The following is a 12,968-nucleotide window of genomic DNA, read 5'->3' as shown; positions in this document are numbered from 1 at the left end:
ATTTTTATATGTGTATATTTCTCTTGAAACTGTATTGCTTATCTGTATGTGTGTCATGCCTCGTTGTGTGTCTGCAGGTTTTGCATTAAAGACCGGTGAATGCTGTTTTGTCACATTGTACTTGTACAATCAGATGTAAATAAACTTGAAATTGGACTTGAACTTGATATAATGATCTGAATAACTTGTTTTTCTTCTTCCTCCCACAGAGGCTGTGTGGAACCAACTATCCACTCAGCATTTTGTTCGTGGTTGTGAATGAATTCTGCGAACGTTTCTCCTTTTATGGAATGAAAGGTGTGTTCCTGCTGTGTGCAGTTTCGTTTGGTATCTCCCGCTGGCCAAGCACTTCAATTACGCGCTACACTCCCATGCTCACATCTGTCCATGACTTTGTGCTATCCCACTGAGACCACCCATAAATTGGAGGAACAACACTTAATTTTCCATCTGGCCACTCTCTAACCACATGGCATTAACATTGACTTCTCCAGTTTCTGCGAGCCTGCTCACTGTTCTCCCTCCCTTCCTTTTCCTTTTGTCTTCTTTCCTCCAGTTCTCCACCCTCTTCTCTCTCTATTCATGGAGCCATCCCTCCTCCCCTTGCTTGCTGGTGTGCCTTCCCTTCCTTGTCCACCTATTACCTCTTGCCTTTGGAACCATGCTATTCACCTGCCCCTCCCCCTACACCATTTTCTGGCCTATATTTTGTTCATGAAAGGCTCAAGCCCGAAACGTTGATTATGTATCTTTATCTTTGCTACATAAAATTCACTGTTTGACCTGCTGAGCTTCTCCAGAATCATGTTTTTATTTATTTTTGTAATTCCTTGCTGTGGGCAAAGGTGGGGAACTTTGTCTGACTCTACCCACTCAAAGAGCTGGGGATGGGATTCATTGAGCCACGCTCTGACAACAGCTCCTTTGCTTAAAATGTCTCGTCATCAATATAATCATCTTTGACTTGCCTGTTTGTTTTTTTTCTGAGATACAGTAGGAGCTTTAAAATGTTCCAGGGAGCAATTAGGAATGGTCAAAAATGTTTTCCTTGGCAGTCAACTTGAACATCCTATGAATGAAAGAAAATTACAATAGTTCAATAAACTATTTTGAGTCAGGGGCCCCACACGGGATTGGTCAACCAGACCGAGGTAGGAATTGATGGACAGGGGCAGAGAAAGGGAGAGAGAGGATGAGAACATGTCCAGTGGAGGAAGCTGAGTCTGATGGGGTGGGGTGAATGATTAGAATACAGAGTACTGAAATCTGAGAAGTAGAAAGAGAGAGCAGATGGAACCAAAGGAAAGGGGTGTAGGAAAAGGAGACCGGAAAAATCTAGCAAAGAGATAAGGTTGGGGTTGGTTGGGGAGAGAAATCAACATGGGGGGAGGGAGGGAGGAGGGAAGATCATAAGATATAGGAGGAGAAAGAGGCCCATTGGTCCATCAAGTCTGCTCCACCATTCTAATCATGAGCTGATTCATCCTCCCACTCTGCCCCATTTCCTGGCTTTCTCCCCTTAACACTTGATCCCTTGCATTATTTACTCTGTCCAGGCCTTTCAGTGGGAGTCTGCCCCACTCCCCCCATCCTTCTGCACTCCAATGAGTACAGTCCAAGAGCTGACAAACTTTCCTTGTGTGTTAACGTTTTCATTTCTGGTATCATTCTAGTAATAGCTCTGAACCCTTTCTGATGCCAGCACATATTTTGTCAAATAAGAAAGAGGTGAAGGGGTTCAGAAGAAGAAAGACGGGGCTTATTACCTGTAATTAGAACATTCTATGTCTATATAATTGGACTGTAGACTGTCCAGGTGGGAATATGAGGTGTTGTTCCTCAAGCTTGTGTTGGGCCTCACTCTGGAAGTGGAGAAGGCCTCAAATAGGTAGCTTGGCATGAATAGAAAGGCGAGTTAAAATGGCACACCACCAAGAGCTTTTGCTTCTGCCTGTTATATTTCACCTCTGCCTGGTCAGGCCTCCTGCGTCAACCCCCCACCCTGTCCTCTTTGCACTGTTCCTGCACACCTTCCGCGCTCAAAACTGCGACCATTCCCTTTTCTCCCGCTGATGACCCACTGAATTCCTCCAGCAGATCGTGTGTGGCATCAGATTCTGGCATCTGCATCTCTCACGTGTCTTCCAGTAATTAATGGGTTTTATGAGAAATAAATGCTAGCTCATCAGGATGAACACAACACTCACTCTTCAGTAACATCACCAGATACTTTGGGATGCCACAAAGAAATAACATCCCATCTGAAAGCAGCATACCTGCTAATAATGGCACACCCTCGATCTAGATTCTAGCTTCCAAACTGTGGAGAGAAGTTTGAACCCAGTTTTCTGGCTTAAGCAGGTCCACTACCAACGCTGCTACTGGTAGCATCTGTCATGCACCACTGAAACAGATTCCTCAGCCACAATGCCCATGCTGACAATTAAGTACATATCAATATTAATTCCATTTACCAGCCCTTAGTCCATGGCCTTCTATGTCTTGGCAATGAGTGCCCGTCCAGATTCTTAAATATTAAGAGTCTACCGAACTCATCAGTTTCTCCATCACCCTCTGTGCGAAAAAAAAAAACCTTCCTCAGGTCCCCTCTAAACCTTTAATGCATCATGGCCTGGAATGGGGACACCAATACCCCTGACTGTAAAGCCCTGCATAAGGTAGTGGACCCAGCCCAAGACGTCACAGCCAAAACCCTCCCTATAATCAAGAACATCCAAAGGGAATGCTGCCGACAGAGAGCAGCAGCAATCATCAAGGATCCACGTCACCCAGTACACTCTCTGTTCTCACTGCTGCCATCAGGAAAGAGGTATAGGTGCCATAAGACTTGCACCACCAGGTTCAGGAACAGCTGCTATCTCTCCACCGTCAGACTCCTCAAAAACAACTCAATCAGGGACTCGTTTACATTCGTTATCTGTTTATTGTTCTTTATTTGTTTACATGTATATACTGTATACAGTTTTTTTTTGCACTACCAATTCTGCCTCACCCGCAGGAAAAAGAATCTCAGGATGGTATGTGATGTATGTACTCTGACAATAAATCTGAAATCTGAAATTAAGCCCCCGCCTTCAAATTTTAGGGGCCCCATCATAAGTTCATGTTTCTATCTTCTCTCGCTCTGCCTCTGAAATTGTTATGTACGGGTAAAAAACCCTGGTATCCAGCACCTATCGGGATTGGCAGCTGCTGGATAAGTGAATTTTCCGTTGAGATTACGAGTTTGGTGATTGGCAAACTAATGGCGAAGCACCCCAATTTTAAACTTTCAAATTTTTAATCTGTTTATTTTCTCCATTTGTTTTCCGCTGGTTGCTTGAATTCTGGATAACAGTGGTTTTACTCTACTTCTATCTGGTCTCCTTCAACATCATTCATTCCCAAAGATAACATCCCCAGCCAATGACTGAAGCATTCCAACCCAGGGAATAGACTGGAAAATTTCCTCTGCACCATCTCTGGTGCAACCATATCCTTCCAATAGTGTGGCTACCCGAACTGCATGCAATATTCCAGTTGTAGCTTCACCAATGACTTGTAAAGTTGTATCAAAAACTCCCTGCTGTAAATATTCTATGCCCCAACTTAAGAAGGAAAGTCCCTGTGTGCATTCTTCACCACCATATCTGCCTGTGCTCCATGTTCTGGGATTCTTTTTTTTTTAATTTTTTTATTTTTCACACCATAAATCACATTAGCCATGATACACACTTTTTCCTTTTCACACATATACAGTGACATTTTCTCCCCCCCCCTCCCTCCTCCCAACCCACCCCCCCCCCCCCCCCACACTCCCCCTCCCATCCATTTAAGGTATACAATCTAGGATACATTAAACCAGTCAGACAATGTCACTCAACAAAAATACACCAGAAATTCTACTGAGTCCATTCTTTTCTTTCCTTCTCCTTCCATCAACTTAGGTATTGATTGTCCCCGGTAGGTTTTCGCTATTGTATTTAATGTAAGGCTCCCATATTTGTTCGAATATTTCAATATTATTTCTTAAACTATATGTTATTTTTTCTAATGGAATACATTTATTCATTTCTATATGCCATTGTTGTATTTTCAAATTATCTCCCAATTTCCAGGTTGACATAATACATTTTTTTGCTACGGCTAGAGCTATCTTAACAAATCTTTTTTGTGCATCCTCCAAATCAATTCCAAATTCTTTGTTTTTTTATGTTACTTAGGAGAAAGATCTCTGGATTCTTTGGTATATTGTTTTCTGTTATTTTATTTAATATCTGATTGAGATCTTCCCAAAATTTTTCTACTTTCTCACATGTCCAGATTGCATGAATTGTTGTTCATGTTCTGGGATTCTTGAGGTACTATCACTTTGGCACCATCTCCCTGTAATCATGAAGCCAGATTAGGTGGCTGTACTTTTCATTGACCAAGTTCCCCCATGTCATTGCTTGTATTAATTGTATTTCAGCTGTACTCACCCTTTACTTCACAAACTTTCTTCACTGGGACAACGATCAGTCTACCGCCATCTACCATGCTTTCACTGGACTTGCCTACTTCACACCGGTTATGGGAGCCCTCATTGCTGATTCCTGGCTGGGAAAGTTTAAGTGAGTTTAATTCTTGAATTGAATAGCTTGTCCTTTATTGTGTGATGATGTGAACCTTTTGTGTTTGTTTTCTTGGTGACCGACTCACAGTCTTTTCCTCCTGGTCATCAACCACTCACCAAGGGTTGCCCAACCATCTTCCCAACTGCCTGCCAATGCTGAGTTGGCTAACAGGGGGTGCCTCAGAGAAGTTGAGAGATCGTTTGACTCAGTGACCTTTGGGGAACTCTTTGGTGGCTGATTGAAACAAATAATGTTCTCGTGTCACCCATTCATTCCCAAAAGAAGAATCATTCAACTCCAAATTGAGATCAGTATGAAATACAGTCTCCATTTTAAAATGAGTTATTTGTTATAATGGTGGAAAACATCTGTAATTTTTTGAAATGTCAGTGGGTGGCATCTCACTCGATGTGGTTGCTAGCACACTGGGCCCATAACTGCACCAATACAAATGTCTCTATCAGGACTATTCGATGAGGGAATGCAACTACAGGCAACCTGCTTGCACCACACATATCGTTCCCTTTTGGGGAAGGGGGCGGTGAGGAGAGGTAGAAAAAAGGGGGAGACATGGGTGGAAGAGGATGGAAGCAGAGAGGAACGTCAATGAGAATGCACAGGGTGCTGGGTGGGGAAGGGGAAGGAGGAAGTAAGTAGCTGTTTATCCACTCTGTTCCACCTTCATCATCCCCATTCAGTTCAAATTTACGCAGGTCATCCCACCTGTGGCTTAATGAATGCCAACATAGAGCTTTGGCTCCCAGAACAAAGGAAGTGTGAGCCTTGTACCCAACAGTATGCTGTATGAGCCAACAAAGAGATATTTGAACATAACAGAAGCTTCCGCAGGTCAATTGGGCAATGACAACAATATTAATCATCAGTGATGGTAGCCAATCCTTTCATTCCAGGCATCATTCTCGTGTTACTTATTTACAAAAGAACACACAGGCACTACATTAGCATTGTGTTTGGGATGGTTTTGTTCTCAATGTAGGCACATTAAGAATGGTGTTTCTTCAGTGGAGTGATGACAAATACAGCCAGCAGGTCTATTGAATACATCAGAACTGGAAAACAGAGAGGAAAGGGCACTATTCTGATCTTGCAGTGGATAGCTGTCACAGCGCTAACCTCTTCTACTGATCAACAGAAAAATTGTGATGCCTTTAACCAGGAAGGTGGGAGAGATAAAACAAAATTTTTAAATTCTGTTTAAAATTTAAACAGAAATTTAAAACAGGATAAAACTGAATCCACATTAAAAAAAAATCAAAGATCAGCTGACTGGCAATAGTAAATATAAACAAAAAGAGCTGGAATGGCTCGATAGATTAGGGAGCAGGCTTCCCTCGGTCCAGCTTGTCTCTGTTCTTTGAGGAAAGCTGGATCATTTGCATTCACATCAATGAGTATCAGTAGACTCCTCCAATTTGGCACCATCACTGGCAGCTTTTTCTCCTCGACTTTGACCCAGAGAGTGCATTGCCTCTCCCTGCATAAAGCAGAGAACCATAGAACACTACAGCACAGAAAAATGCCTTTCAGTCCATCTAGTCCATGCCAAGCTATTATTCTGCACCCAGTTCATATCCCTCTTTACCCTCCCATCCATGTACCTATTCAAAGTTTTATTAAATGTTGATTCACATTCCCATATTCACCACCTCAGTTAGCAGCTTATTCCACACTCTGCACTAATAAGTTCCCCCAAATGTTCCTTTTAAACATTTCACCTTTCACCCTTAACCTATGTCCTCTAGTTCTTGTCATACCCAACTTCAGTGGAAAATGTTTGCTTGCATTTACTCTATCTGTGCTCTTCATAATTTTTTTATTCCTCTATCGAATATCTTTTCATTCTCTGACATTCCAGGTAACAAAATCCTAAACTGTTTAACTTTCTCTGTAACTCCGTGCCTGGATTGATGAATTCAAGCATGTCATAAACCGTGGCCTCTGCATACAATTTGGTGTGCATTTGATCCCAATTTGATCATTTGATCATTGGGAAGACCAGAGGTCCGACTTGTGAGAAGAGGAGTTTCAGTCTGTTCTTGTCCGTGTTAACAATGTTCACAGTCGCTGTCAGGAAGTCCTCAAAACAATGAGACAGAGTTTGAACATGTTCGGGGTGTCATAGGATTGAGTGTCTATGTTGAGTCCCTCTGGTTTCTGGTGTTGCTCCATTTTCTTTGAGAAAATATAGCCAATAAAATGATGCATCTTCAATTACCACAAAAGACTGAGGTTATGAAACTGATAGGTTTTTAATGGCTATAGACTGGAGCAACAACCAACCTCATCAACTGATCATGGCAGGGAGAATGGAAAGCATGCAAAGGGGTAATGGATAGGATCGGCTTTTGGAGGCATGTCCAGCTGGCAGTAGCCAATCACAGTATAACAGTGGCTTACCACAGGTAACATGGAAAGAGAGGCAGGATAAAGAAGGCATGAGGACATTGTTTCTGAGGCAGAGCACATGGAGCTGAATAAAGCCTGTCCTTTGTGAAGAAAACTTGTCCCTTGTGAAAAGGTAGGGTATAAAACAGTGATATTGGAATTGACCTGAATAAAATCTGAACTTTGCGCAGGGCAGAGTGGAAGTAGCAGTCTCTGAGAAGACAGGACTACTGTTCTATCATCAAGAAAATCAGTTCTATAACCCTAAAAAGCTAGGGAAAAACATGAAAATACATTAGTGACAAGATTTTTCTCCAAAAGCTGACATCGAAAGTTGTGTGAGTTTGTAAGAAAGCTGATGCTCCATACTTGCTCTATAAAATCTGGAACAGAATTTAAAGAAAAGACCGTGGGGTTCGATAAGAGATTTGAGGTGGGACTTTAAAATTGACGCAATGGTCTGGACTTTGAAACCACACACACACACACATATTTTACACATAGTAGGGGTTAATTTAGCATTAAGCTTAGACTTATTGAGAAATGTTATGGGAGGAATAATTTAATTAAAAGACGATTTCGTTCAATGTGCCATTGTCTGGTGACTTTTCCATTGCTGTTCCTACTTTAGAGCTAGTTAAGGGCTTGCTAGTTCATAACAAATATAGCACGCATACTAATTTTGTGTCCGGTAAGTACCTGCATTGTTCAGGGTTTTGGGAGCTTGGATGGGCAGGTGGGTGGCTAGAATCAGGTAGTAAGTCTGCATTCGAGGTGACAGTTGCTCAGATGGGCAGGTGGCTGGGTCCTAGGTGAGAGTCCACAGTTTGGGGCTTGGATGTGTCACTGGGCAGGCAGTCAGGGGATATAAGTCCGCGTTAGGGGTGTCGGGAGCTCCTGAGGGGAGTGGATGGGGCCTGGGAGGGAGATGGCAGTCAGGGGGTCAGGAGCTTGGATGGCAGGTGACTGGAGACAAAAATAGGGGGGGGGGGGGGCGTGAGGCCACTATTATACGTGTATATATGGTATACATTTCAAATATTTTCAATGACAAGCCATAGCCACTAAAGCTACCATTGTGAGCACCAGCTTGTTTGATTCCTGTCTCAGCCAATATATTTCCGCTAGCCGCACATTATATGTCAAAGAGCCACATGTGGCTTGTGAGCTGTGGTTTGGCCACACCACCCCTGCCATATACGTTTACCACCCCAAGCCCCATCCAACAAATGTTGCCATTACACAGGTACTTACAAATACTCGTTAATTTTGTTTGCATTTAACTGATCCCAATCTGAAGTGCAGTCAGATTAAAACCTTTGTTAAGCACATCTCAGATTTAATGAAAGGCTACTGCCTTCATTTAAGGATGTTTTTCTTCTAGCCAGGAGCAGAATCAGGCCATTTGGCCCATCAAGTTCACTCCACCATTCCATCATGGCTGATTTACTATCTTTTTCAACCCCATTCTCCTGCCTTCTCCATGTAACCCTTGATTCCGAATCAACACACTTCTACTTCTTCCCATTGACCTGGCCAATGAATTCCACAGATTCACCACCCTCTGGGTACAGAAATTCTGAGGCTGTGCTCTCTGATCCCAGACTCCCCCACCAGAGGAAATATCCTTACTACTTCCACTCTATTCACTTTTATTGATATCCTTTCTGCGCTTAGGTGATCAGAACTACACATGATACTCCAAATTTGGCTACGTCAATGTGTAATACAACTTCACTATAACATCCCAACTTATATACTCAACAGATTGGTTCATGAAAGCCAAAGTCCCAAAGCTTTCTTTATGACCCTATCTACCTGCAACATCACTTTCAGGGCATTATGGATCGAAGAGTACAGTATGGGAACAGGCCCTTTGCTCCACCATGTCTGCAATAACCATGATGCCAGTCAAACTAATCCCATCTGCCTGCACATGGTTCAAGTTCCTGCATTCCCACCTCTTCATGTACCTGTCTAAATGTCTCTTAAATTTTGCCTTCATATCTGCTTCCACCACCTCCCTGGCAGCATGTTCCAGGCATCAATCACTCCCTGTACAAAAAATTGTTGTAACTCTCCTTTAAACTCCCACCCCACCCCCATCTCTAAATACTCTAGTTTTTGGCATTTCCGCTCGGGGAAAAATACTGACTATCTATGCCAATATTTATCACATCTATATCTTTTGTAACTGGAGGCTATCAGACCTCCAGTGGTCCTAAGAAAACAGTCCAAGTTTGTCCAACTGATAGCTCATATACTCCAATCCAGGCAGCATCCTGGCGAAGCTGTTCTGCCCCCTCTTCAAAGCCTCTACATCCTTTCTACAGAGCGGTACCAGAACTGTACACAATACTCCAAAATTAAAGACACAAGAAACTGCAGATGCAAAAACTAAACAGCTGCAACATGACTTCCTGACCTTTATACTCAAATTCTGATGAATCAAAGCGTACCATATAACTTTACCTCTCAACATACTCCATTCAACTTGCGTTGCCATTATATAGGCACTTACAGATGATCATTCTGGTTTGCATTTAACTGATCCCACTCTGAAGTGCTGTCAGATTATAACCTTTGTTAAGCTTAATCATATGCTACTGCTTTCACTTAAGGATTTTTTTTTAAACACAGGAGCAGAATTAGGCCATTCGCTCCATCAAGTCTTCCCACCATTCCATCATGGCTGATTTACTATCATTTTCAACCACATTTTCCTGTCTTCTCCCCATAACCATTGATTCCCTAATCAACAACCTATCTACCTCCATCTTAGATATACTCCATGACGGCCTCCAAAGCCATCAATGGCAACAAAATCCACCTCTCTCTGGGTAAAGAAATTCCTCCGCATCTCTGTTCTGAAGGAACAATTTTTTGTTATCCAAGTTTGTGACCTCTGGTCCCACTTTATCCAGGCTTTCAGTGTTCAATAGCTTTTAATTACATCCTCCTCTCACTCCTGTAGCCTTCAGCGAGTACAGTCCCAGAGGCAACAAACATTCTTTATATGATAACCCTTTTATTTCAGGGATCATTCGCATGTTATCTGCTTATAAAAGAGCACATAGGCATCACATTAGCATTGAGTTCAGGATGCTTTTGTTTAAAGGAGTAATTTAGTGTATATAAGACCATCAGACCATAATATATAGGAACAGAAGTATCAAGTCTGCTCTGCCATTTCATCATGAGCTGATACATTCTCCCACTCAAACCCACTCCCCTGTTTATTCCCCATAACCCTTATTACCCTAACTATTCAGATACTTATCAATCTCTGCCTTAAATAGACCCAATGACTTGGCCTCCACAGCCACTCATGGTAGCAAATTCCAGAGGTTCACCACTCTCTGGCTAAAGAAATTTCTCAGAATCCCCATTTTAAATGGGGACCCTTCAATCCTGAAGTTGTGCCCTCTTGTCCTAGACTCCCCTACCATGGGAATCAACTTTGCCTCATCTACTTTGTCCAGACCTTTCAACATTCAAAATACTTCTATGAGGTCCCCCTCATTCTTCTGAATGCCAAAGAGTAAACATTGCTCATATGCTAATCCCTTCATTCCAGCATTCACTGTTGTGAATCTTCTCTGAAACATCTCCAATGCCAGCACAAAGTTGTGCCAACCAAATATACCTGAGAAACAAACTAAACTCTCCCTACCTCATAACTCTCTATTTTTCTTTCATCCATAAGTCAGCCTCCACCACCACCCTTGGCAATGCATTCGGCGAACTCACATCTCTGTGTAAAAAAACTTACCCTGATGTCTCCCCTCAACTTTCCTCCCTTCACTTTGTACAGATGTCCTCTGGTATTTGCTACTCCTGCCCTGGGGAAAAGGTGCTGCTGTCTACCTTATCTATGGCTCTAAGAATCTCTAGATCTCTATTAAGTCTCCTCTCATCCTTCTTCACTCTAAAGAGAAAAGCCCTCACACCTCCAGCATTCTTTGTGAAGCTTTATCCTAAACATTTAGTGAAGATAAAATAGTATCTTTAACTGCTTGTTAATACCTTGATAAATACTGATTTGATATTCACTTTTCTAATCTCAAACAGGACCATCAGCTTCCTCTCTATCGTGTACATCATTGGCCATGTGGTGAAGTCAGTCGGTGCCATACCAACAGTGGGTGACCAAACGGTTCACGTGTAAGTAAAAGAGCAGACACTCTTCCTTCTTATTCTACAGTGATAACAAGTTTCAGTCAGTTTTATAGAGATTTAAGGATGCAGCACAGTTATAGCCCTTTCTAGCCCATGAGCCCATGTCGCCCAAAAGCACCCAAGTGACCAATTAACCTCCTAACCCTAACCCTCCACTCTTTGGAATGTGGGAGGAAACCAGACCACCCGGAGGAAACCCATGCAGTCACAGGGTAGAACTTACAAACTTGTTATGGACACTAGTAGATTCAAACCTGGGTTGCTGGCATTGCAATAGCATTGTGCAAACCATGGTGCCCTTGTTCTTGTTCCTTCATTGAGTCCTTGCTGCATTCTTTTGGATCCCCTGCACCAGAGGGTTGTGTAGGGTGGATCACTGTGTATACATCAAGAAGGTACACCTCAAATCCCTTTGTTACACAGAAGGTGATGGGTATATGAAACAAGCAGCTGGAGGAAGTGGTAGAAGTGGGAACAACTGCCTCATTCATATAGACAGGTACACAAATAGGAAAGGTTTATTGCACCAAATGCAGGCAATGGGACTAGCTTGGCTGGCATGGACAAGTTGGGCTGAAGGGCCTATTTCCATGGAACAGATCTATAATTCGATGGGGTCGTTACATTGTCAAAAGTTCAGGGAATTGAAGAGGAGATTGGGTGTGGGACAGATCAACTATGATCAAAGGTGGAGCAGGCTTAAAGCTCCAATGCCTTCTCATTTTCCTCCTTTCTTGTTTTGTGTTCTCCTGGTCATAATTGTGAGTGGGGTCCAACATCTTTGAGAACTGAACTCTGCAGTTCAATAGACCATAGTCACTCTGTTAACTTCACCCACCTTAAACCTTGCTGAAAATAAAAACACATTGCTGGAGAAAGTCAGCTGGTCAAACAATGTACTTTATGTAGCAAGGATAAAGATACACAACCAACATTTTGGGCTTGAGCCCAAACACCTTGCTGAAAATGCCTGACAAGTTTAGCTTTGTAATTGAAATTTTTAATCAGATTTTCAAAGTTCAGTACAACTGAATAAAGAGAGTGGATTTCCTAAAAATAGTAGAACATTGCATAATAAGTGAGTGGGGGTGAATAACCCTATTGTTAACCTGCTTAGCAATGGAGTTGTTTTAAATAGTTGCAGGTATTTACCCTCCTTATCAATTTATTGCCTTTCAAATGCCCCCTCCAGCAAGCTTGAAGCTGTGCATTCCCACTGTTTGCAACCTAGAAGGTATGGTCATGTAATACACAGGCATGTGATCATTGATCACCTGATGGTTGTCATAGTTTACAAATCTTAGTGCCTTTCCTGTGTTAATACTGGGTTCTCTTCTGGTGAGAGGTGGATCCAACATTTTTTAAACAAATATATGTCTTGCACATGAGGTTAGCTTTCAATGGTTTGCATATTATTATAATTGTGTTCTCTGAATTGTGTTCAATTCTGGTCACCTCATGACAGAAAGGATGGAGAAGTTTTAGAGAGGGTGCAGAGAAAATTTACCATGAAGTGGCATGGATTGGAGGTCATGTGTTATGAAGCAAGGCTGACAGAATTAGGGCTTTTCTCTTTGGAGTGACAAAGGATGAGAGATGATTTAACAGATTTATATAAGATTATGAGAAGCATAGATAGGGTGGACACCCAGCACCTCTCTCCCAAGATTACAATGACCAATACCAGAAGATATGTGGTGGAAAGTTTTAGGGGAGACATCAGAGATCCTTTTTTACTCAAGTCTTGGGTACCTGGAATGCATTTCT

At 42.3% G+C, this 12,968-nt stretch overlaps 1 protein-coding gene across 1 annotated transcript in view; it reads left to right on the top strand.

Moving 5' to 3' along the window:
- Positions 1–12,968, top strand: part of slc15a2 (solute carrier family 15 member 2) — an 89,153-nt gene that overhangs the window by 8,272 nt on the left and 67,913 nt on the right. The window contains exons 3-5 of the mRNA XM_069934808.1: positions 210–297; positions 4,472–4,613; positions 11,094–11,186. Coding sequence (XP_069790909.1) covers positions 210–297; positions 4,472–4,613; positions 11,094–11,186 — 323 coding nt within the window. The remainder of the gene's footprint in view (positions 1–209; positions 298–4,471; positions 4,614–11,093; positions 11,187–12,968) is intronic.

This window comes from Narcine bancroftii, chromosome 4 (assembly GCF_036971445.1).
Source record: "Narcine bancroftii isolate sNarBan1 chromosome 4, sNarBan1.hap1, whole genome shotgun sequence".
Classification (NCBI taxonomy): Eukaryota; Metazoa; Chordata; class Chondrichthyes; order Torpediniformes; family Narcinidae; genus Narcine; species Narcine bancroftii.
Note: the sequence above shows the minus strand (reverse complement) of the source record. Positions and strands in the feature narration are given on the sequence as shown.